General features: G+C 40.1%; 5 protein-coding genes across 8 annotated transcripts; 2 read left to right on the plus strand and 3 right to left on the minus strand.

The window, feature by feature from the left end:
- Window positions 1-587: 587 nt before the first annotated feature.
- Window positions 588-7,840, minus strand: LOC104437868 (aminopeptidase M1). Its single transcript, XM_010050919.3, has 19 exons — window positions 7,527-7,840; window positions 6,749-6,894; window positions 6,247-6,349; window positions 5,779-5,965; window positions 5,543-5,636; window positions 5,286-5,439; window positions 5,055-5,159; window positions 4,863-4,979; window positions 4,661-4,774; window positions 3,591-3,773; window positions 3,223-3,481; window positions 2,989-3,110; window positions 2,758-2,855; window positions 2,038-2,215; window positions 1,850-1,964; window positions 1,706-1,773; window positions 1,507-1,581; window positions 1,158-1,235; window positions 588-953 (listed from the first exon to the last, which is right to left on the minus strand). Exons 1-19 carry the CDS (start codon window positions 7,740-7,742, stop codon window positions 771-773), a joined length of 2,595 nt encoding a protein of 864 aa, XP_010049221.3. The 5' UTR covers window positions 7,743-7,840; the 3' UTR covers window positions 588-770.
- A 4,893-nt stretch (window positions 7,841-12,733) lies between these two features.
- Window positions 12,734-14,539, plus strand: LOC104431170 (uncharacterized protein At4g33100). 4 transcript variants are annotated; one of them, XR_005549947.1, is made up of 4 exons: window positions 12,734-12,891; window positions 13,017-13,101; window positions 13,218-13,431; window positions 13,549-14,539. XR_005549947.1 is itself a non-coding variant. In XM_010043849.3 (3 exons), the coding sequence occupies exons 1-3, from the start codon at window positions 12,788-12,790 to the stop codon at window positions 13,326-13,328; spliced, it is 300 nt and encodes a 99-aa protein (XP_010042151.2). In that variant the 5' UTR covers window positions 12,734-12,787; the 3' UTR covers window positions 13,329-14,539. The 4 variants fall into 4 exon arrangements, 1 of the variants encoding a protein (XP_010042151.2); XR_722778.3 differs by having other exon boundaries at window positions 13,218-13,382; window positions 13,484-14,539; XR_722779.3 differs by having other exon boundaries at window positions 13,218-13,382; window positions 13,487-14,539.
- A 1,063-nt stretch (window positions 14,540-15,602) lies between these two features.
- Window positions 15,603-16,458, minus strand: LOC104437870 (17.9 kDa class II heat shock protein). The gene has a single exon (XM_010050921.3). The coding sequence runs from the start codon at window positions 16,339-16,341 to the stop codon at window positions 15,871-15,873; it is 471 nt and encodes a 156-aa protein (XP_010049223.2). The 5' UTR covers window positions 16,342-16,458; the 3' UTR covers window positions 15,603-15,870.
- Window positions 16,459-18,204: 1,746 nt separating this feature from the next.
- LOC104439990 (UPF0481 protein At3g47200) lies at window positions 18,205-20,142 on the plus strand. The gene is made up of 2 exons (XM_039310258.1): window positions 18,205-18,429; window positions 18,622-20,142. The coding sequence occupies exon 2, from the start codon at window positions 18,816-18,818 to the stop codon at window positions 20,106-20,108; it is 1,293 nt and encodes a 430-aa protein (XP_039166192.1). The 5' UTR covers window positions 18,205-18,429; window positions 18,622-18,815; the 3' UTR covers window positions 20,109-20,142.
- Window positions 20,143-20,237: 95 nt separating this feature from the next.
- Window positions 20,238-23,353, minus strand: LOC104437871 (ankyrin repeat-containing protein BDA1). The gene is made up of 2 exons (XM_010050922.3): window positions 22,419-23,353; window positions 20,238-21,359 (listed from the first exon to the last, which is right to left on the minus strand). The coding sequence occupies exons 1-2, from the start codon at window positions 23,031-23,033 to the stop codon at window positions 20,532-20,534; spliced, it is 1,443 nt and encodes a 480-aa protein (XP_010049224.2). The 5' UTR covers window positions 23,034-23,353; the 3' UTR covers window positions 20,238-20,531.
- Between the last annotated feature and the right edge of the window lie 398 nt (window positions 23,354-23,751).

Genomic DNA, 23,751 nt, shown 5'->3' on the forward strand with positions numbered 1-23,751 from the left:
ATTTTCTCTGCCCCCTGTTTGGTATCTTCTCCCTTTGTCGAAAGCCTCTCTTTCATCTTTCCTTTTGTCTCTGGTTAATCCCTTTCTTATTTCTTCTTATTTTTAATTTTTAATTTTGTTCTTAGGCGGTTGGAGCGTAAGGCCAAATTAGATGGGCTTTGGGTTGGATTGTGCCGGGCCCATTTATTACAAAATACCTTTTTCAGAAGTTTTTAAGCTCTTCCGTGTTCACAATGCCAGACTTTTACCTAGGTTGCTTTACATGTGCGGCGACAGCTACGCTGTCCAAGTCAATTTCTTCGATGTTTTAGCAGTGTGCTCATCTGCAATAACACAGGTTTTCTTGCGGTGCGAACCAGAAGAATAACACACCACCTGAGGTTTCTCGCGGTGCGGACCGGAAGAATTTTAGGTTACTGATTTTGACGATGATTGTATCAGGAGCCATTTATGACTGGCTAATCAAAAGGTAAAAAGAAATATACGGCTCAGCTAGACCTAAATGTAATTTGCTTGTTCCTCGAGAGAATGGACGTTTGAGAACGGCAAATCTTGCCCTTCGAGACAATGGCAGAATGGATTGAACATTCGCACGTTTGAATGATGAGCTTCTTTATTGCATTCGCAACTATTGAGGTAAGTTCAGGATAGACACAGATGAAATGTCATGTTAAATGTTTTGTGGACAAGCAGTAAAGCATCAAATCATAAAAAAAGAGACAACCCTACAAGCAGTGAAGCATCAAATCATAAAAAAAGACACAACCCTCCTACTTCCTGTACGCCAGCTTCTTCACCGCCTCGGCAAGATTTTCTTCTTTCTGAATGCTTTGGACCCATTGTGCATTGATGTTCACCCGCTCAATGCTCTGCTTCAGTGTCCTTGCAATAGAAGGTTTCGAGCGGGTTGCAAAGAAGTCCTCCACCTCCTTGGCTTTCTCAAATGTTGCAAACTGGACAAATAATGAAAAAGCAGGGGAACTCAAGGAATTGTCAATTGACCACGTTTGTCCCATAAATTCAAACATAAGGGAAAAATAACATAAACAAAAAAATTTCAATCCTTGAGAACAGGCAGCTTTTCACGAGAGAGTTGCTTTAGAAAAGTTTGAACCCACACGAACACATATGGGCACACAAGCGATAGGATTACATACCGGTGAGACAATTGCACTAACAAACCGCGTGACAAGAAACCCAGAACCATATGTTTTCCAAATGTTTTCCCAATGTTCCTGCAATCAATGATTGAGATAATAGAGAAGAATGCCAGATCAGATACCGCAGAAAGCATCAAATGATATTTGGTACAAGCAAAAACTCCACAAGCAACACAAGAAGAATTAAGAGTTACACATGCTCTCAATTCTTTGTTTCAGTTGTGGATTTTGCAATAGCAAAAAATAATCTAGTTTGTATTAGCTCAGACCCAATGAGAGCATCATTGATTCATTTAAGGGATATAAATAAGTATTCAATATGTTCCACTGGCAATAACAGAATTACCTTCAGCCAAGTCCAAGCAGTTTCACGTCCTTCCCTGCAAACAGCAAGCCCAAAGACGGCGTCTTGACTGCGAACCTAATCAAAACCAAAGGTGCAAAGTTTTAGTTTCTGCCTTTTAGATCAACGCATGGTGAACTTAACAAAGGAGGCTTCGAGAAAATTATGAAGGTATATTCAACTAGTACACAAGCCAGAGTACCTCAGGAGACAATATGAAGTTGAGCACTTCAAGGATGATATTAGGATCTGGACAAGAGGCCAATGAACCTACAAAGACAAAAAGTAGGCAGATTTTAGGGGAGTATCAGACGGTTGCAACACTTATCCAAATGACATTATATACCTAAAATGCGGGTTTTCTCCTGGCTCAAGTCAGTCTCTCTATAGACTCTCAGCAAAGATTCAAAACCTGATCGGTTTGATGCATTCGCAGTTTGCATCACAGCCACGTAGCCTGCCTATAAAAACAGGTAAAAGAATGGGTTCAGAAGCTGTAGAATATGAAGAAATACAAGGTAACAGATGCACAACCCTTCGGATGTCAGGAGGAAGAAGAGGAGTGCTCCTGTCATCTAAGAATGCATAAAAGCGCCTGCTCGCTTCCTTTAGTGTGGATTCATCTCCAAACTCTGCCAGGGCAGTTAAAATTTGTCCTCTTAACATAGCTTCTAAATGACTCTCACCCTCTTTGGCATCCCAACCAAGCTTCCTGCCAGGAAATTGCAGCAAATAAAGACAATGATAGAGCCTCACTTTCACCATCACAACTTTGACTAAAAACTTAACAGAAAACAATTTCTTTAGAACATTAGATAGTCCAGAATCCAAAACTTCACTAACATTCCAACAACGGCTAAAAGAATTTCTTGAAACTTTAATATTACATAAGCAACTTTTTCACTACACATCCAATGACCACCAGACAAATTAAACTCGAAAGAAATCATCAAGATGGTTTTCCAGTTAACTCATCGAGAAATAAAGGTGGAAAAGATAATTATCATGAGAAATTTCAAGCATTAATTCAGCATTCTTCCAGTGCTCTTACTTAAGTGAATCCACCATAAGGATAAAAGTCATCCGGGTGAAAATTGGCAAAGCCATCTAATTTCTTGAAATGAACTTAATTTACCCAGCCAAACAAGCGTCTTTGTTTTGGTTCATTTGTTATCATGGTGTAAGAGATGTAAAATGTAAATTTGAAATTCTACAATAAGGCTATGCTAGATTCATAAAAGTAACTAAACTTACTCTGCAGAGTATTGAAAAAGACCGATGAAAAATTGTTTAATATAATCCATTAATTCAGGAGTAGCATCTGCAGCAATTCTTGCAATTTTGTAGCTTACCTGGCAAAGAAGGAAGTAAAATCAGTCTTGATAGCATTATCTTAACAAGAATCCATAGTGAGAATCACCCAATCCAAGTTCAGACACACAATATATACATATAAAGAGAGAATCCTGTTACAGCAGAACATACACTTATCAAATTCGATAGCACAGTATAATCAAGTTCTTCTCTGTAAGCAGCCATTAGAGTGACCAAAGAAGTCAAAGACTGCTTGCGAGCCATGCAAAGAGCAAAGGAATCATCCAGTATACCTGTTACAAGCATCACATAAGTTGGTTACGCTGATCTTTTAGGTTGGACAGAGAGAAGAAAAATGGGGGCGCGTAGAAGATGTTCGAATATAGGAAGAAATAACAAAGTTACCAAATCTGTCGGTTGCAGATAAAATTTCATTCTCTATGGCATATCTTAGCTTGGCTTGAAGGTCTTCATCGTACTTCACCCTATAGAAACCTGTCTGGTCCACATTGACCTTTATCCAAGCTCCGGTTTCCTTTAAATCAATAGATGCGGATTTTGTTTCCAACAGAAAACTTTGGCGCGCATCATATGAGCCACAACAAAATGTTACTGGCACAATCCACTGTCCATCCCCAGGGGAACCGCTTGATAAAAATTGTGACTGCCATTATCATCAAAGTTATGTCACTTTAGAGCTGGTTCACTCTATGGAGATTGGTAATATACAAGACAACAAACTTCAACTTCAAAGAATTATAACATTGTAGAACCTGTTCGAACTCTAACTTGTCATCTTTGATTTTGATGGAAACCACAGGGTATCCTTGCTGCTTGGTCCACGAATTCATTAACTTGTTCACGGGTTCACCTGATCCCTCCTCGAGGGCAGCCCAGAGGTCCTCTGTCTTTGCATTTGAGCAAGCATGCCTCTTTATGTATGAAGCTAATGATTTCTATTTTCACAAACAGAAAAAATAGATGTCCATGTTAAATATCAAGGAAAATCCAATACAAGTAATATCTGAAACGAAAGTGTACTATACGTAACAAGATATGGCGTAAGAACATTCACATCAACAAGGATTTAGATAGATCATGATTTAGTTAGCAAGTTCATCTCGTGAACCCATAATTCAACAAACTAACTGAAGATATGAAAGACCGAGTTGTAGAATCTTCCTTATTTCACATATTCAGTTTAATCTCATCAACTTAAATCTGTTATATTAAATAAATCAAACAGAATCATTACAGGCCCAGGAGTTTAATGTTAGAGCATCTGATAATTGACTCAGCACAGTAGTTTTATCAAGCCATAGTGCATTTGCTGATTGGGGGCCAGCAAAATACAATTGTCAAAGGATATCATTACCATATGTGGTAAATTGCAAGCTTGAGTGCTCTCACACCTAAGTAGAATGTGCATTATATAGAGTATTTTATTTAATATTTCGAACATAAGTTGAGATTACATCTAAATGAAGGCTTTGTTTGGGCAACAATATTGAGCAAAAAGAAGTCAATCCCAAATGATTTGAGTAGCTCATGAATATTATAGTCTCATCAAGTCCAGAGCACAAAAAAGTGAAGCAAAATCCAACTCAAGTTGAGAGTCTAATACTGAGTTACTGGACATTGTTTCTGCTCGAGTCAGTGAAACTGCTAGTGAAGCATTTGAAGATTAGATGTCTTCATCAGCATCACGTCAGCAACTAACTTATCCTCTTGATTAAATTATATAGCAGCAGATATTACACTTTTGTCTTGGAGACCTCCTCAATAAGTAACCCTCTGGGCAGTTACTGAGAGATCATCATAAGCTGAGCATAACAAGAATTACCTGAAAACATTCAGCACCAAGATAGCTTTGAAGCATCCGGATCACAGATGCACCCTTTCTGTAACTTATTGCATCGAAGATTTCATCGATCTCACCAGCATGGTTAATCTCCACCTGAGGAGGAAAAGTCTCTTCAATTCAAATACTTCAATGCTTACTGCGCAAGGATATCTTTTGAAAAGGAAAAGATGTTTATGCTTACCTCAATGGGGTGTGACTCAGCAAGCCCATCCAGTCTCAGCCCTTCAGTACATTCTTCAAGGAACTGAGTCCATATTTTCCACTCAGGAAACAGGCTATCGGTAGCCAAATAGCTCACCTAAGCCAAGCACATGTCATGCAAACAAGCACGATAGCAAAATAAAGGACAAAACAACAAAGCAAGGTTACTTACCCAAGTAGCAAATCCCTCATTTAGCCACAGGTGAGTCCACCACTCCATGGTAACAAGGTTACCAAACCACTGGTGAGCCAGTTCATGAGCTACAACTGTAGCAACCTTAAAGAAGCCCGACAAAAGTATCAGATGTTTATGCAAATCAGCAACCACACATATGAAACTTTCCAACTTTGAACAGCCAAACTAGATGGTGAAAGGTAGCCGGCAAATTGTAATTTACATTACCCTCTGCTTGTTAGCTGCTGCGGAGTGCTTCTCATCATAGAGTAGAGCTGTTTCGCGATAAGTAACTAAACCGTAATTTTCCATGGCACCGGCAGCAAAATCTGGGATAGCAATCATATCCAGTTTTGGAAGAGAGTATGGCACAGCAAAGTACCTGGATTTCATTCAATTTACCAATAGTCAACTAAAGACAATGATCATAAGTGCTCAGAATGTAAGAGTACTAACAAATGCAAACTACTCTGATAGGAACATACTCTCGGTATAATACAAGCGTCTTGACAGCAACATCTAGGGCAAATTTTCCCTGATTTTGCTTCCCGACTTGACAGTATACCCGCACCTTTACTCCTGCAAAGAATGTAGCAGATATACAGACAATTAGACAAAACAGATGGAATTAAAAGGCTTTCCTTGTGCACAAGGCTTTCCACACTAATCACTAGATAAACAGCAGTTCTTAAGAGAGAAGAGCAATTATCAGTGACTTTACCGTCAGATGTATGATCTTCGACATAGTCAAATAACCCAACGACAACTGCAACCAAGTATGTGGACATAATGGGCGATTCTTGATAAAAAACTGTCTTAACATGTCCTTCAACCTTTTCATCAACAATCGGCATGTTGGAGAGAGCCACTAGATCAGATGGCACATCTAAAGTAATTTTGAATGTAGCCTGTCACACCATTCATCAAAGTCAAGCGAACTCATCATGTAACATCAATAAATGCCCACCTAAAAGATACATTTCATGAAGTTCAAAACAGTATATAAAATCAGATCATTAAAGAGATTGGTAACCTCATATAGACCAAACTAGCGGAACTATTGAGGGTGTATCAAACATCTAAACAAAAGAATGACACCTCCCTCAAAGGTTTGTACCACCATGGTATGCATGAGAAGATTGGTAGGACAGTTGCAGATAAACCACTCATGTAAAGGAAAGATAAGAACCTTGCACGCAGGCTCATCCCAACAAGGAAAGCATCGCCGAGCATCAGCTGGTTCAAACTGAGTAACCGCCATATTCTTCTTCTCACCATTGTGCTCATAAGTACTGCATATAGTATATTTGAACTTAAGTGAGTGAATTGGCCATACAAAATTATTAAGTAAAACATATTCATTTAAATCAGAAATTAGTGAGAATACTAACAGTGCTCTAGCATCTCAAAATTCAGTAATTCATTCAAAAGAACTAAGTACCTCTAGATCAATGTATAGAAGACAGGGATAGATTCAGAAGTAGTAATAGAAGACAGCACAGTGATATCCCAAATGATGCAGGGTAGACAACCAATGAAATTTTATAAAAAAAGAGAGCAGAGGAGGCAAGTGGTGGCATGAAGCTTAGTCATCCTTTGGTTAAATAGCATCCCAATCGCTTAAAAATCCCCGTTCCACGATCAGATAATGCTGAAGATCATCATGTTCGCGTTTTATTGGAAATAATTACCTTCTGTAAAACCCTTTCATCCTATCGTTAAGAGTTCCGTCAAAACCGATAGCCAAAACTCCAAGCCCAATGGGCAGCGTCCCGGGGAACTCCAAAACCAATATCTCATCTTGCTCAAACAAGTCCACTTTACAAGGCTCAAACACCTGCTCAGCATTTCAATATCATCAAGTCACTTTACAACACCAAATCCTCTAAACACCAAGTAACATAAAATAAGATAGAAACTTAAATCTCAAAACTTCACAACAACAGTCTTCACTGTTAGCCAACCCATAATCTCTCTTTTTAATTTTTTTCCAAATTAAAATGCATTCATCATTAGAAAATAAATTCAACGATGCCATTTTACATGCTGAATAAACAGAAGACGAAAGGGAACCGATAAATCAAATCAAAACTCCATTTAACCAACCCAAAATCAAAACGAGAACTTTGAAGAAGCAACATCGCAAGTCGCATACAAACAGAGAAAGGCCCATCTTCCTGCTATCCTTAAACACGTCGCAAACCTCCTTCCTTCCCCAAAAAAGTTCACATTTTTAATGAAAATAAATAAATAAAATTGAACAAAAACGTCTACCCAGAGGCTACGTCTTAGGCACGTAAACTCGTATTCTTTGCTTTAGATGAATAAATTCACGACAAAACCAAGCGATCGCTCCCCCACAAAATCAGCTACGATTTCGCGAAATCTCTCGCGACCGAAGCCTAGACAGGGCACGATACGGCGATTCTCTCTCCACCGCGGAACGCCGGGGAGATCGAGACGCTTCACCTGGGAGGACGCTTTGGAGGTGAACGAGACGGTGCCGTCCCGGATTGTCAGGTCGGCGGCATTGAGGACGATGAACTTGGTCTCGCCGACGACGTCGACGTCGACGGCGACGGTGCCGGCGAACTTGCAGGCGGCGAGGTCGGGCTTGAGCCGTATGTCGTACCGCTTCGGCGTCGCGAACTTGGGGAGGCGAGGCTGGCCCTTGAATTGCTCCATCTCCGGCGGCGATCGGATCTCCGTTGCGGCGGCGACGTCGCAGCTCAGTCTCTGCACGCGCTCTCTTTCTCTCAGCGGATCTCGAAATGAGCACAGAAGATGAGCATCCGCGGAAATTTATAGAGGTAAGTTTTGGGTCCTACAAATTACAACTTGTACTGTTCAAAAAAAAATTTAATTCCTGTAAAAATTTCAAATTGGTACATTTACCACAAATTTATCCAAAATTATTTTTTTGACCACAAAAAACTCCAAACTAGTATATCTTTGATAAATTTACCCCAAATTAATATTCTTGTAATAAATTTACCCTATATTAGTTTTGATTAAATTTTATTGTCGAATTATTAAATTAAATGACACGTGACAATTGGCTTGTATAATTTTACATTCCGTTTATTACAATTTAAAACTTTTGTGATTTTTTATAATATTAATCCAATTTAGTGGAGGGTATATTTGTTACAAGGGTTAATACTCTGAAAAACCCCAAACTAGTACACTTGTGACAAATTTACCCCAAACTATTTTTTTGACCACCAAAAACCCCAAAAGAGTATACCTTTGACAAATTTACCCCAAACTGGTACACTTGTGACAAATTTACCCTATGTTAATTTTTGTTAAATTTTAGTCTCAAATTATTAAGTTAAATAACACGTGACAGCTTAACCGGTATACCAATTTAGGATTTTACACTCCGTTTGTCACAATTTACAATTTTTATGATTTTTGTGTGGTATTAATTCAATTTAGCATAGGGTATATTTGTTACAAATTTACCAGTTTAGGGTTTTTTGTAGTTGAATAAATTAGTTTAAGGTAAATTTGTCATAAATGTACCAATTTATGATTTTTTATAGTTAGTTGGGGTAAATTTGTCACAAGTTTACCAGTTTGGAGTTTTTCATGGTCAAAAAAATAGTTTTGGGTAAATTTGTCACAAGTGTACCGGTTTGGGGTTTTTCAGGATATTAACCCTTGTTACAAATTTACCAATTTAATGTTTTTTGTGGTCGAATAAATTAGTTTTTGGTAAATTTATCATAAATGTACCAGTTTAGGGTTTTTTTTTTTATAATTAGTCGGGATAAATTTGTCACATGTGTATCGGTTTGGAGTTTTTCATTTAAAAAAAATAATTTTGGATAAATTTGTCACGATATACTAGGTTTGGGATTTTTTTTAGTATTAACCCTAAAAAAAAAAAAAAAAAAACTTTTAACTTGTAACAAAAATATAATCGAATTTAAAATTTTCAAAATATCCTAAAACTTATCGTCAAAATACAATAAAAAAAATTAATCAATTGAAGGAGTTTTAAGAATTGATTGTATTTTCATGATGAGTTTTAAAATTTAATTAAATTTTTTAAAAGTTTTAGAACTAGTTGCACTTTATTAAAAAGTTTAAAACTTCCAATGTACTAATTCCTAAGTTTTATAACTGTAAGTCTCGCAATTGAAATTCCTAAAACAACCTCCAAATTTCAAGATCAATTTCAATTTTGCCATAAATTTTTTTTTTGTTTCGTAAAAGGTTTCAAACTTACACTCTAATTCCAATTCTACCCACACATTTTAAAATTCACCACTAATTTATTCAAAATTGACATCAAAACCAATTAGAAGTTCATTATCAAAATTTACGTTTTCATCAACACCCTCATACTGGGAAGAATGATTGGAACCTTCTAATGTTGATAATATTGGAGATGTCAGTGGGTTTTTGGATGCATCGTTAAATTTGACACTAGAGTAAAAGTTAGGGTTTTTTACAAGACCAAAAAAATAGGGTTAATACCCTGAAAAACCCCAAACTGGTACACTTGTGACAAAGTTACCCCAAACTATTTTTTTGACCATAAAAAACCCCAAACTGGTAAACTTGTGAAAAATTTACCCCGACTGACTATAAAAAAACCATAAACTGGTACATTTATGACAAATTTACCCCAAACTAATTTATCCGATTGTAAAAAACCCTAAACTGGTAATTTTTTGTTAAATATACCATATGCTAAATTGGATTAATACCACAAAAAAATCATAAAAATTGTAAACTGTGATAAATAGAGCGTAAAATCCTAAATTGGTATACCGGTTAACCGTCACGTGTCATTTAACTTAATAATTTGAGAATAAAATTTAACGAAAACCAAAGCATAGGGTAAATTTGTCACAAGTGTACCGTTTGGGGTAAATTTGTCAAAGGTATACCTGGGTTTGGGGTTTTTGGTGGTCAAAAAAATAGTTTGGGGTAAATTTGTTGCAAGTGTACCCCGTTTGGGGTTTTTTAGGGTATTAACCCAAATATATATATATATATCGTGACAAAATTGAGATTTAACATAAAGTTGATGATTTTTTTAAGGAATTAGCCCAAGGTTTTTCTGACATTGGCTGGCATGCCAAAAGTCCCGTGAGCTTGCATGCTTATATATATATATATATATTCTATTTTGACAAGCTTTGATTTTTTTTTTCTCTCTAATTCACATTCGTTGTTAATGATCTCTTATTCGGATTTTGAATAATCTTGTTGGAAGATACGTCATTACATGAGATACATATCATTTGACTTGATTTGTTGATTGAAATTTAGTTTGTTTTGTCGTGAATGAAAAGGATCATTATGAAAAATGTATTGGATGCCACTAATTATTCTTTTATGATTACTTCAATGAATAATTTAAGAGATATCAACTATCCATTAGTCGCCTTGAGACATAATTGTACACTAAACATAATAGAAAATCCAGAAAACATGAGCTCATGCATAAATTGGTGGTCCGTCCATTAATTCCTTACGTTGACAAGAAGGCATGATAAGCCGAATGAATGTATATGCAAATGGAGACAAAGGACATATCAAACACATATTGAAACCAAAATTCTTCCTTGATGTCAATTAAGATAAAATTCTAAACAGAAAAAAGAAAAATAAAAATAAAACAATTACTAGTTGCCATTGAATGATTGTTCTAACATAGGTTTTCTTGAAAATCCAATGGAAATAATTGTTCAAAAGGTCTAAACCTATTATATGATGGTCAATTCAGTCATAAATCTTTCAAATGTGCCAATTAAGTCTTCAACTTATCATACGCTGGGCAATTCATTCTTAAATATTTTGACGATTTGCCAATTTAGTAACATTTTAACGATTTATCAATATAGTCATTTCGGATAGTTTTGGTTGGAAATCTCCGAATGACTATATTGATAAATTATTAAAAGATTATAATTAAATTGATAAATTGTCAAAAGTTTAGGACTAAATTAGCACAATTAAAAGATTTATGACTGAATTGACCACCTTACAAAAGCAATTGGTTTAGAATTTTTGGACGATATTTCCAAACCCAATGTGTAGTTCACGTTTGCAAGGAATATGGTTCCACAAGAGTAAAAGCAATGAAAGGAATTAAAGAGTTAAGACAACTTTAGTTTAAAAGAGGGTACGATAATGACTAAGGAAGATACGGGAACAAATGCAAAGGAAAAATCTCAATCTCTTCTTGCTTGAGGAGGTTGGGTTGCTTCCTATTTTGGTACTGCTTCTCCATCTCCCCGTGAAAGTACTAGAATAAGTGGGATTGACAAGCACTCAAGTTCAAGTACCAGGCATGAGATGCTCCTACCCAACTTTTGCATTTTAAAATCTGTCAAAATGTGGTACCATATTGTCTCATCAAGGTTGTTTATGCTTAGTTAATTAATTTTATCTTTTATTTATTCAATCTCTGACCTAGGCCAGCCTTAATTTTGTGCATATTTTACAATCTTCCCAATTACACCCGGTTCTCTGTTTCTTGCCCACTAAGTTACTCATTTCAATAATAGTAAATTCTTTCACTCATCATCTTAAGGACTAGATCATCCTTAAAGCATGTGCAGCCATTGATGCGTGCAGTCATGATTCTCTCATGGCAAGTTTCTTTCAACTTGGTCTGCTAATATGTCCTCTCTAGTTCTATTACAACCCTTCTAACACAATGACAACTTTTCATTGATGTACTTATTCAAATTGCACTTAAATTTAGTAGAAGGAGCACAACATAGCCAAATTTCCCGCACAATGAAATGGACTAAATCCGGCCTCATATCTTATAGAATCACCTCTTTTCCATACATACTTTTAGAATGCATTTGATGAAGTCACAATATTGGTGCTTCGACTTTTTCCAGTCATCTTCTATCTCTGACCTAGGCCAGCCTTACTTCTTGTGCATATTTTACAATCTTCCCTTAACACCGGGTTCTTTGTTTCTTGCCCACGAAGTTACTCATTTCAATAATAGTAAATTCTTTCATTCATCATCTTAAGGACTAGATCATCCTTTAAGCATGTGCAGCCATTGATGTGTGCAGTCATGACGCTCTCACACCAGTGTTTTTCCAACTTGGTTTGCTAATATGTGAGAACCATTTGTTGATTTACTTTTTCAATTCACACTTGAATTTACTAGAAGTATCATGACATAGCCAAACTATGAAATTGGTCGAATCGGGCATTGGATTTTATAAAATTACTTCATTTCCATACATGCTCTGACTGAATTTGCCGAAAGTCATGGTCTCGATGCTTTGACCTTTTTGTAAGTTATCTTGTTTGTCCGTAAAACTCGCCAGCATCTCCTTATAGCTTGTAAAAACATCGGTTTAAGTGAAAAACGAAATGGCTGAACATAAACATATTTATGCACATAAAGCAGTCACAGATGGCGATTTCTTTATCTAAATCAAAATGGAACAAGCAACCATAAACCAGTGGCTAGTGCTTCCCTTTCCCCCCAAGAAAGGTCAAAACCCTCCAGTCGGATTGCGAGTCTCCCCTCATTTTGGTCGATAGTATTCTATTACTTGTTCCAAAGGTTTTGGGCTTCCTATCGAAAAGCCCAATATTTTGAAGTGGGCCACGAACGAGTACGGAAGGCCCACAATGGGCCCACCTGAGTTCTCTCTCTCACTTTAGAGAGAACAAGACAGGGCGAGCTTCCTTCTTCATTGGAAAACTACGTTGAAGATTTCTTGGGAAGACGAATGGGGATCATCCGAGAGAAGAAGCCCAAATCTTCTTCTTCTTCTCCGTCATCGACGTCGCCTTGCGCCGATCTGAGAGCCGCCTACCACAATTGCTTCAACAGGTAAAGCCTCGAATTGGCGCAGGCAACTGAAAAAAACCATGAATTTTTGAGTTTTCCGATCGGTCAAGACCCCCGGCTAAAACCCTAAACCCCCCCTCAAAATGGCTTCTTTCGGTGGTCTTCAGGTGGTACTCGGAGAAGTTCGTGAAGGGTCAGTGGCAGAAGGAGGAGTGCGTCGCCGAGTGGCAGAAGTACAGGGCTTGCCTCTCCGTAATCCTCGTGATTCTTGCTTTTGCAGAATGCGATTTCCTTTTATGTTGATTGTACTTTGCCGTGAATTGCAAGTTTTTTCTTTTTTCTGTTTGATTTTCGGGGCTGTTGTGAAGGAACATTTGGAGGACAAGCACCTGAGCCGGTTCCTGGAAGCTGAAGCCCTCGACAGCACCGCAAGGGCCGACTCGGCGAGCGTGGTGGATGGTGCAGAGACTAATTCATGAGATTGACGATGTGTCGAGCGATAAGATATTGAACTTGGATGGTGATTTTTTGAGGTAGTAATTTGTCATTTGATTTAGGAAATGATTTACCTGTTTGATTGCTTTAGATATCCAAGTTATTCTAATTCTTCCTAAGTGGTGTCTATTTAATATAGTAGAGAAAGAAGAGGCTGGTTCATGGAATTAGAGGCAGGACAACATTAATGAACGAAGAAGTAAGTGACTATTCATTTGTCACTGCACCAAGCATGAAAATGAGGAACTCGATTGAAAGGTCTTGTGCAGAGGTCCAAGCAGGGGCAGTGCTGCTCGTTATGCTACTTTAGTAATGTCTTTTTTCCAGATGATGCAGAGTTTTCTAAACTAGGAATTCTAGAGACATGTTTAGGGGTTTGTGAAGCTCATTTCTTCGGCAAAGCAATGGCATTATGTTTATCGGGAGTCTCTTTTTCTGTATCTGTTTTGTCGACAGAAGCCCTTAAGAATCAACATTGGTGAAAAAAGTGAAAAATAAGGACGATTTTGTGTATTGATGCATCGATTCTTTTGCAAGGTCCACTTATGTAAAATAAAAAGGTAGTTGCCTTGGTGAATTCTAGGCCTGAACTGAAATTAAGTGTATCAAGCATGTAGTGGTTTCTGGGTTGCTCTCCTGACCAAGGCTTTCGATTTTGTGGCTCCTGGATGAATATTCAAGGTGATATCACTTGTTTTTCCTTGAGGGTTTTTGTATTATTCGTGTGCGCCAATAACTGCTGAGAAGAGGAACTGTTATCGGGAGGACATTCACTTAGTGACCACTTAATTTCTTTACGGATATCCTAGAAATTTTCTTGTGAACTTATGGAACCTTGGAGCACAGCAGCCATGCTGGTGGTGTCAGTAACCATACAGCAGGAAATCTCTCTCAAGGATGTATGGCTTTCTTCTAAATCAGATAAACTCACAAGGCTAGGCGACATGATACTCGTAAGGGTTGTGTTGACCATCTGAAGATTCTAGTAGGTAGATAAGCCTTGGAAGTGGGTACAGGAATTTCTTGTTTTGAAATAGTAAATCAGCCTGTTGTATTTTACCCAGGTTCAACCCCAGTCAACTTCTCTTTTCTTTCACTTTCTTTGGGAGAAACGATACATCACTATGTTACATGACAGTGTTCTAACATTTATTCAACACCTCTAGAGTTTAAACTCGAGAGAATTTATTCTCTCGTCTATTTTCCGAATTGTGACTGGTTTGTCTATGAGGTTCGCTGCTGCTCCTCCCTGCTCCCTTCTTTTCTCCTACTTTGAGGCGACTTATTGATGGACTAAATCTGGAAGTGTTTGATGTCGTGATGGCCTGGAGAAGATTCTATTCGAGGTGAATATTGTACTTTTCTGTTAGTACCATATCCCTTAACAGCAACTTTTTGTTCCACAAACGACGTTGCATGGAGCGTAAAGTAACTGCAGCATTCTCTAATCTCACCTATGGAGCAGTTGGAAGAGTGAAAGGACCATAGCAGCATCTGCTCACATACGAGTGAAAGCACCACAGCAGCATCTGCTCACATACGATTCTTTAGGCAGTAGATGGATGTATGAGTAAACAACTGTCCATGACCGTAGGCATACCATCGCTAGTCACGGATCACATACCCTGCTCTTCCTCTGATAATATGTTCTGTTCTTCAGTGGTGACTACTGACTATTGAAGAACATGTCATCCATGCGTAGTGGGTTGTCTCCCACTGCTTCTGGTCATATAATTTCTCCAATTGAATCCATCTTCTAGCGTTTCGGTTCCGATTTTGTTCCAATAGAATGAATTGTCAAATCCTTCATCCGGTTTTTCTCCAAATGCTTTTCGGGAACAGGGAATGCGAACTCGTCAGAAGAGAACATCAGGGCTGGAAATTACGTGGAGCCTTCTCGTTTAGGATTTCCATTTGATAGGCATTTAGGGATTAGCGAACGGGCTGAATCAAGTGCATATCATGGCCTCTCCGGTGAGCATTGCTTTTCATTTCGGATCGGATGAACCCGAAAAACATGGAGTGGCTCTAATTTAATATTTCGGATAACGAAACTCTGTGCCGAGCAATGAGAATTTGACTCAAGGCAATGCAATCACAGCAAATCTCACGAAGTCATGAAGAAATGAAATTGCCACATCGACGACGACGCATTTCCAAGCAAGAAGGATCACAACGTGCCATTTTAAGTTGCTTTTGTCCATGTCGAGATTACGATTCATGAAGAGTAAGATCAGGCAAAAGAAGATACGAACGAGTTCAGAATACAACACATCCACCGATATTCATTCATGATAAGCACGAGCCAAACATCAAACGCATAGCCTACTAACCATAGCACCTGCGCTTCGACCCAAAAAAAAGGAAAAAAAAAAAAAAAAACATAGCACCTGCGCAAGAACCTGCTAGTTCCGCGCGCAAAACACAAGAACAACCTTCTTAAAAGCAAAGCACGCCCATCGTTATTCTTCATTCCCAATGAGCATCCTCATCGGCACACCCGTAGCTCAGCTCCGCGGGCCCGCTTCAGGCGATCTTGACCTCGATCGTCTTCGGCTTCTTCGGCTCCGGCGGGGGCAGCTTCTCCACGGTGACGGTCAGCACCCCGTCGCGGCACACCGCCGAGACGGCCTCCGTGTTGGCGTTCTCCGGGAGCACGAACTTCCGCATGAACTTGCCGACCCGCCGCTCCATCCGCAGGTACTTGGCGCCCTCCTTCTCCTCCTCGCGCCGCCTCTCGCCGCTGATGACCAGCACGTTGTCGTCCTCGACCTGGACCTTGATGTCCCCGGAGCCGAGGCCGGGCATGTCGACGACGAAGGCGTAGGACCCCGGGAGCTCCTTGACGTCGGCCGGGGTGGCGGCCATGGCGCGGGCGTCGCGGACGTAGGTGCGGGTGGGGGCGCTGGCGGACTTCTCGGCCTCCTCGGGGACGTCCATCAGGTGGTGCAGGGTGGCGAAGAGCGGGGACTCGAGGCCGGTGAGGCGGAAATCCATCGTCGCGCGTCTGCTGCTCGGTCGGTGAAGCTGGAGGAAGGAGATTGATTAGGGTTTCGAGAGATCGATTTGAAGTGGAGAGCTACTGATCGGAGTTTGGATCGATGAGGAAGGAGGTGGGGAGGGGGGAGTATTTATAGGTTGGCGGTTTGGAGAAGTTCGAGAAGAATCGAGGGGATGGCGCGGGAGGTTCGAGACGGTTCCAGGTCACTACTGGGATTCCTTCTAGAAGCCTAGAGAATTCTGTAGAACATTCGGTTATTAGGCCGTTGGGAACGGCTTCTGGCTTAGCGTCTAATTTCTTCAATTCGGTGATTTTCGTTTGTTTACTATTTAAATCGAACTTAATTATCGGTATTATGATGATGTACCCGTTATCTTTCCGAAATTATCATAGATTGTTCTTAGCCTTACTTTTATACATATAGATATAAAAGAAAATATTCATCGAGCACTCGAGTAACTCGTGGGTGACTACCGGCATTAGACGTAATTGAAAATTATTGAATTGCATTTCGAGTTATCTCAATTTTGATGTGTAAAATTAAATGGCTGATGGTTGAGGTTCCTTTCATTTCAACTTTCAAGTAGGTAACTTTTTGCTAAGTAGGTAATAAGAATAATCGGTTCTTAATCCAATCTGATCCAATTCTATTTAAGAATTGGAATCGGACCCAGAGGACCAGTTTTTTTTTTTTTTTTTTGGGATTGGGGATCGGAATGGACAATCCTAGGATTGGAAATAATCAATTAGCCAAAAAAAAAAAAAAAAAAACAAAAAATACTAGAGTTATTATAATTTTAAGATTTATTGCTATTTTAAAAAAAATAAAAAAAAAATATATCTTTAAAAAAAAAGTCAGTCCGATTCCCCTCGAAACTAGGAATTTGATTGAAAATCATTAGTTTTATTTTTATGAAACTAGAAACCGGATCGATGTCCCTAGAATTGGACCAAATTGACTAGTTTGATTCGGTTTGGACGGTTCCCCATCCTGATGGTCTGATATGCTCACTCCTAGTAAGTAACTTCTCCCATTACTTTTTTGGTTTATAAAATATTACATTAATTAGAAATTCGAAAACAAATCATAAAAGTCCAAATTTTTTTCCAAAACTTAAAATAATGAAATAAGGCCTTAAATCTGGTCCAAAAAGTGTGTTGACAGCATTTTCGTTAGCTCCGTTTGATTTAAGTGGTGGAAAATTTAACAAGACATTTAAATAATTGATAATTTAGTAATTTTTTTTTTTTTGGTCACGCACACTATATTCAGCTTCGTCAAGAAAACCATTTTCGTGCCATAAGAAAGGCAATTCTTTAGACGTTCTCTTAATTGATTTAGATATCAAAATTTGAAAAATTAAATAAAGCAATATCATTGCCAACGTGGCACAAAGTTCTATTGAAAGTGTCCTTCTTAAGTTCGAAGTTTGTAATCACCGGAGATTGCTCCATTGACTACCATCTCCACATGGTAAGATAAGGTCGGGACTTTGATTCTTTATTTTCTTAAAAGAGGGCCAAGAGGCTGGGAATAGGGACGTTTAATTTCAAGTGTGAAGTTCGATATTCGTGCTTTAAAAAAGATTGGATAAAAGTCCAATTGAGAGTTGAAATAGGAGAGATAATTTTTTTTAAAAGAAGAATATATCATTGCAAAATGTGCTAAAAAATTTATTCTGGATTTTTCAGTCACTCATTGATTGCATTTTTGGACATTTTTTTTTTTTAAAGATTTGGTTAATTTTTATCCTCAATTTTAGAATTTCTAATGTATAGCCTCTAAAAAATTAAAACATGGGTATATGTAAGATATTGTACACATTCTAGCGGCTGCATAGTGAGATCAACCAAATCAATCACAGCAGAAAAATATCCAAGGAAATGGACACGATTGTTCTTCTGTTGACTTTTTCTCTGTCCAGATTCTTGAGAGCAGCCTGCAGCATACTTCTCTTCACCCTCAATCCATCACAGTATTCTCTCTCCGGCAAGCAACGTATCATTTCCTAAATCTCCAGTCATGAGATAAGAATCATAGAATGCACAGCACACTTCAAATTCGACCCCTGAACTGAAGACGGGTACGTTTCTTCTCTCCCAACTTTTGTTCTTTGCTCTGTCTATCTGCAGAGTCTTCTCGGAGAAAATTTGCATTGGTTGAGAGAGAATTTCGCGCGACATCTAGTTGATTTCTCAGTGATGTTGCCGTAGATGCGGGTCATATCGACCGAACCATGTAAGCCTAGGATGTCTGAACTCTGGTTCTGCCGCAGGTTTTTCCACAGGAGACTGGACGCAAAGCACATGTTACCTTTGCCCATGAATAAGCTTGGCATGTGAAACTGGGGTTTTGATGAGTTCTCATTGGGCTTTGCTTATTTCCTTCGGTTAAAAGAAGCAAAAGCTAGGCATTTCCACTCTTTTGATCTGAAACATGCGCTGATTGTGTTGGTGAAGCAGAAAGCCTATGGAAGGATTAAGGAAGGAGGGTCTGTTCGACTTCAAGAATCCGCTGGTTCTGCCGGAGAATCCCACGAGGGATGAGTCGGTTCATATCGATCCGGTGTCGGATTGTAGCATCTACAGAGTCCCGAAGTCGATACGCGATGGGTACGAAAAGGCATTCGGCCCTCGATTCGTTTCGCTCGGGCCATTTCACCATCACATCAAGGATCTGCAAGCATCGGGGCACAAGCAAAGTTACTACGATGACTTCGTGAGAGAGAGCAAGCTGAGCGTGCAATACCTGTCCGAGTTTGTCAAGGGAAGGGAAGAAGCCATTCGCAAGTGCTATGCAGAGACAATCGTGCTAAACAGCGACGATCTTGCAATGTGTATTCTACAGGACGCCGTTTTCGTCATTGAGATCTTATTGAAGAACAGAGATCGCAGCTTAGTAGGTGAGAACGACCGGATATTCAAAAAGCCGTGGCTGATTCACGACATCAAATTCGACATGTTGAAGATAGAAAATCAGATCCCTTTCGCCATCCTTGAGGACCTCTTGGCACTGCATCAATCAACCAGAGAGTCTGATGATGAATGGCTCTCTCTTGGTGTTCTCACACATGAATTCTTCAAGTTGCAGTTAGGAGGCATAACAGAGATAGCAGATGACTTTGCCAAGGTCTCCTCCATGAAATCAAGGCACTTTGTGGACTTGCTCAGAAACTATAACTCGCCATCGGTGAGGCCGTCGTGGCCTAAGAAAGATCTCAAGAGTCTAGCCACCCCTAGCGTGATGGAGCTAAGCCAAGCTGGGGTCAAGTTCCACGTTGGTTTGGGGAAGAGTTTATTCGACGTACGATTCTTCAACGGAACGCTTGAAATCCCGAAACTGAACATATACTTCGGAGCAGATGTACTATTCAGAAATCTCATCGGCTTTGAGAAATGCAACCACCATGAGAACTACATTAACGACTACATCATCTTCATCGGTCTCCTTGTTCACTCTCCGGCGGACGTGGAGATGCTGGTGGAGGAAGGAATTATCGGCATCAGTACATGGGACAGCAAAGAAGTTTTTGGGCTCATCAAGAGCCTCGTGAAAGGAGCGAGGTTCCTTCCAGAGGATTTCTACTTCTCTGGTCTCTGTGCCGAGCTGAACGAGTACTACAGAATCCCTTGGCACAGGTGGAAGGCAACGCTGAAGCGAGACTACTTCAACAGTCCGTGGTCCATCATATCAGTCGTCGCAGCCATCGTTCTTCTCCTGCTCACTTTGGTACAGACTGTGTTCTCTGTTATTTCTAAATAGGTCCTCTCCAATTTGAAAGTTCTAATGCACCTACACGCTCTGATTTTGGCAGTCCCCTGTAGTCAACTTTACTTCTTCTAAGCAGACGAACACAAACCTTAATAATGTAAAAAGACGAGTATCTGAATGTCTCAAAAATCATTCTCTTATAGTTATTTCAATGTAGAATGAGGATTTGTCCCTCACATCGAATTTTTCCACGTCACGACGTTTCTTCTGTACTTTCCACGGCTAGCAAACCGATTCAGTTTAGCCATACAACTCAAAATTTCAAAAAGAGTAATGGAAGACGAGCTACGAAGTCTCAGAATAGACTCGTGCAAAAACTCACTTGATACAGTGTTGGCAAGAGGGTCGTATGTGATGATGACAGAGACAGGACTTTTATACATCAATTCTAAGTAGCCCACCTTCATCAAGAAATTAGAGTTCGTGGTGCTCATTCTCTTCTACAGCAGGTGAAGCTTCTCGCTCCTTTCCTTTCGAGCGCCCATACTTCCTTGAAAACCAACGAACCATTCGAACGACGTTTCCTAAGAAGATGATCCCCATCAGGCATAGCCACAGAAGCACAGAAACTCTAGTCACTGTGTTCAGAACCCCTCTGTTATCTTCCGGTGTCATATGTATCCACGCGATGAAGTAGGTAATAGTAAGTGCAGTGATAGCGATCCACATCGTCACCATCTGGGTCCACATCCACCTCCTTCTTTTAATAGGGAGTCCACTGACCACAAGCAGAATTATGCTCAGTGAAGAAAGAAATGCAAGCGTGTTGAAGATCATGAACTGCCCATATGCCTTCGGGAGAGCGGTGGCCATCACGGCCATTCCCACATGGTGTGATTTCTCCGTGCCATTCTTCGCAGGGTCTGCTGTAAAGTCTTCCTGCCAGAAGCCTCCAGGTGGGGATAGCGTGGCTTGGAATGCCACCGTCGCAATGAGTGAAGCCACCACGATCAGGGCACTTCTTTTTCTGCCCAGCCAATCTGTCTGTTTGCGAGCCTTAACCGGTGGTTTAATATCACTGTTCTGTTTGATATAAGGCTGTGCTATTGGAATGGCCTGGATTGTGTCGCGACCCAAAGATGTTTGATACATTATCGAAGCTCCGGCTCTCTGTAGGAGCTGCTTGATCTCCATGTCTCTCAAGTCTCTTGGACCTTGTGATAAGACATCCAGTGCTGTAAATCCCTTCACATTTTGGACGTCTACTGCAATGTTGGTGCTGGAAAGCAAATACTTAATGATCTGCAAAATTTTCAGCCATTCTTTTTTAGAAAAAAGGCATACACCAACATATGTTAATCAAAGTCACAAGTCTCTCTGTCCTAGTGCCAATTCAATCAATTGAATGCTTTGGACAAAAGATACTGTAAGCAGAATCTTCAAGTTTATGCGAAGGATAATGTCCCCATAATGCTAATCCCAAATTTGGACCAACCCATAGTTTTCATGTTCCAGTTCATATTACTGCGGAAACAACAAAACTTGGATAATTACATTGCACAACCTATTTATCCATAAAGAGCTTCATTTTTTGTATACGCCTTAAAAAGCTTCACTTGATAACATGGGGAAGTTATGTGCACGTGTTACCTGCACTTAAGTATTCGCTGTTACTTGCGAAGTTGAGTTCAGCATTAGCAGTTGTCCATGAGACTTATCAGTTCAATGTTGCCATTTCAGGCAGTAGATTAAATTGATAGAATCATATCTGATCAAGTGTATCAAGACATAGCAAAGTCTCCTCTAATCTTATTTCTCCAGTGCTCAGTACCATGTAAACTAAAGGACCACCTAAAAAAGCAACCAAATCCCCAACTTTCTTTCTCAAAAAAGAACAGATTACCCTGCCCTAAGTGATCTATCTGACAATAATGCCAATTTAGGAGTTTTATTCATTTCATGCCTTCTATTCATGTTCCCATTTGAATTGCTAATCAACTTCTCATGATATTATCGAGCAGATCAATGAAAATCATATTAAGAATGTATCAATTCACATAAAATTAGATCCTGATCGCGCTGCTTCCTCCTCAGAACATCGCATTTCAAACGGTGTCCTGTTAGCAGATCATCTCCAGATTTACTCTCTCTCATTGCGTTTTCAGTCAACTCAACTCAGCTATGTTTGACCGAAAGGGGCACACATGAACCTGCAAGCAAATTCTGAACTTCCTATGCAATTCCCACTTCCTAGCATCATCAGCTCCACTTCCAATTCAATTTCAAGCACATCAAGTTAAATCAAGAACGCCAAGAATTACACACACAAAACCAACAAGAAAAAAAAAACAGCTTTCTCACCTCCAACTGCTTCCTGGCTACAGCAAGATGCAAGATCGTGTTCCCATCCTTATCCCTACAACCCACGAACTCATCGTTCCTCCCACAGTCCACCACCACCTTCAACGCCTCCACCCTGTTGCTCTTCACGCAGAGGTGAAACGCGCTCTCCCCCTGACTCGTCACCAACCGGGCCGACTCGGGCTTGGCCCGGATCAACTCGGCAATGACCTCGGCCCTCCCTTTGATGGCGGCCAAGTGGAGAGGCGTCCTCCCCTCGCGATCATACCGGAGGCACCCGTCCGGGTCGACGGCCAGGAGGGCCCTGACGATCTCCACGTCGCCCTTCGCGCACGCCACGTGGAGGGGCAGGGAGCCCCGCGAGTCGGGCTCCTTGGCGAGCTCCGGCTTGTGGGTGAGCAGGTGTTTGGTGAAGGACGCGTGGCCCGAGAGGCAGGAGACGTGCAGGGGCGTGCCGTCGGGGGACGAAGAAGTGGGCATGTGGAGGATCTGGGGGTCTTGCAACAGCAGGTCTTGGAGGGCCGCAAGGTCGCCTTTCATGGCGGCTTCGTGGAGCTTGTTCATGGCGCTTGACGCGTGCTTCTCGACGCGGGAGAGGCTCACGAGCTGCATCATATCGGCGGAGGGGGAAGAGGGAGAGGGGATGGATGGCGTTTCACCCTCAAGAAGAAGACGAAGAAGAAGAAAGTAAAAGGAAGCTGCTGAGGAAAATTCAGAGAGGACCCAGGTCTGGAAAAATGGCGTCGACTGCGCGTTCCTCACCTTTGGTGGAGGGCCCGCCTCAAGAATATCATTGCAGAGGGAGAATGGTGGATCATCATCATCTGGTCTAAGAATTCGAGGAAAACAAGAATTACTGGTTTGGAAGGTTCTATAGGGAGGTGAAGTTGTCAAATGAAATCTCGTTGAAAGCGGGACTTCCTGATTGGCTGGCAGCAATCAAGATTGCTTTTTTTCTTTTTTGTTCATTATTCTTTTATTGATGGCAAGCCAAGTCCGGCCGCCCATCTTGGACCAGGGTACAGAATGACCAACTCTGGTCAAAATCTATTAAAGAAATCATATTGTCAAACAAGCAAAATGTAGCTCTAACCTGCTTGTGAATTTTTCAGTTGGTGTTGTCACATTGTGCAAAACCAGTCACTTTTTTTCTAATTGCAGACCAATGAACCACAAATTCTAATTGTAGATCGCCACATTGACGCACCAAAGAGAAGAAAAAAAAAGGAAAAAAAAAGGAAAAAGAAAGGAAAAGTGGAACACTTGCTTTCATCCAAGGATAATAAGGAAAACATTGCTTGAAGCAACCTTCTCATTTGGTACTCATGCTGAT

This window comes from Eucalyptus grandis, chromosome 3 (assembly GCF_016545825.1).
Source record: "Eucalyptus grandis isolate ANBG69807.140 chromosome 3, ASM1654582v1, whole genome shotgun sequence".
Taxonomy (NCBI): domain Eukaryota; kingdom Viridiplantae; phylum Streptophyta; class Magnoliopsida; order Myrtales; family Myrtaceae; genus Eucalyptus; species Eucalyptus grandis.

Excerpts from the sequence above, each read along its gene's own strand:
- LOC104437868 (XM_010050919.3), bottom strand. The coding sequence starts at position 7,742 with ATGGAGCAATTCAAGGGCCAGCCTCGCCTCCCCAAGTTCGCGACGCCG. Across the intron at positions 5,160-5,285 it reads CAGCAGCTAACAAGCAGAGG|GTTGCTACAGTTGTAGCTCA; the intron begins GTAATGTAAATT and ends GGCTTCTTTAAG. Across the intron at positions 3,482-3,590 it reads ACAAGTTAGAGTTCGAACAG|TCACAATTTTTATCAAGCGG; the intron begins GTTCTACAATGT and ends TGATAATGGCAG.
- LOC104431170 (XM_010043849.3), top strand. The coding sequence starts at position 12,788 with ATGGGGATCATCCGAGAGAAGAAGCCCAAATCTTCTTCTTCTTCTCCG. Across the intron at positions 12,892-13,016 it reads TACCACAATTGCTTCAACAG|GTGGTACTCGGAGAAGTTCG; the intron begins GTAAAGCCTCGA and ends GGTGGTCTTCAG. Across the intron at positions 13,102-13,217 it reads AGTACAGGGCTTGCCTCTCC|GAACATTTGGAGGACAAGCA; the intron begins GTAATCCTCGTG and ends GCTGTTGTGAAG.
- LOC104437870 (XM_010050921.3), bottom strand. The coding sequence starts at position 16,341 with ATGGATTTCCGCCTCACCGGCCTCGAGTCCCCGCTCTTCGCCACCCTG.
- LOC104439990 (XM_039310258.1), top strand. The coding sequence starts at position 18,816 with ATGGAAGGATTAAGGAAGGAGGGTCTGTTCGACTTCAAGAATCCGCTG.
- LOC104437871 (XM_010050922.3), bottom strand. The coding sequence starts at position 23,033 with ATGATGCAGCTCGTGAGCCTCTCCCGCGTCGAGAAGCACGCGTCAAGC. Across the intron at positions 21,360-22,418 it reads TAGCCAGGAAGCAGTTGGAG|ATCATTAAGTATTTGCTTTC; the intron begins GTGAGAAAGCTG and ends AAAATTTTGCAG.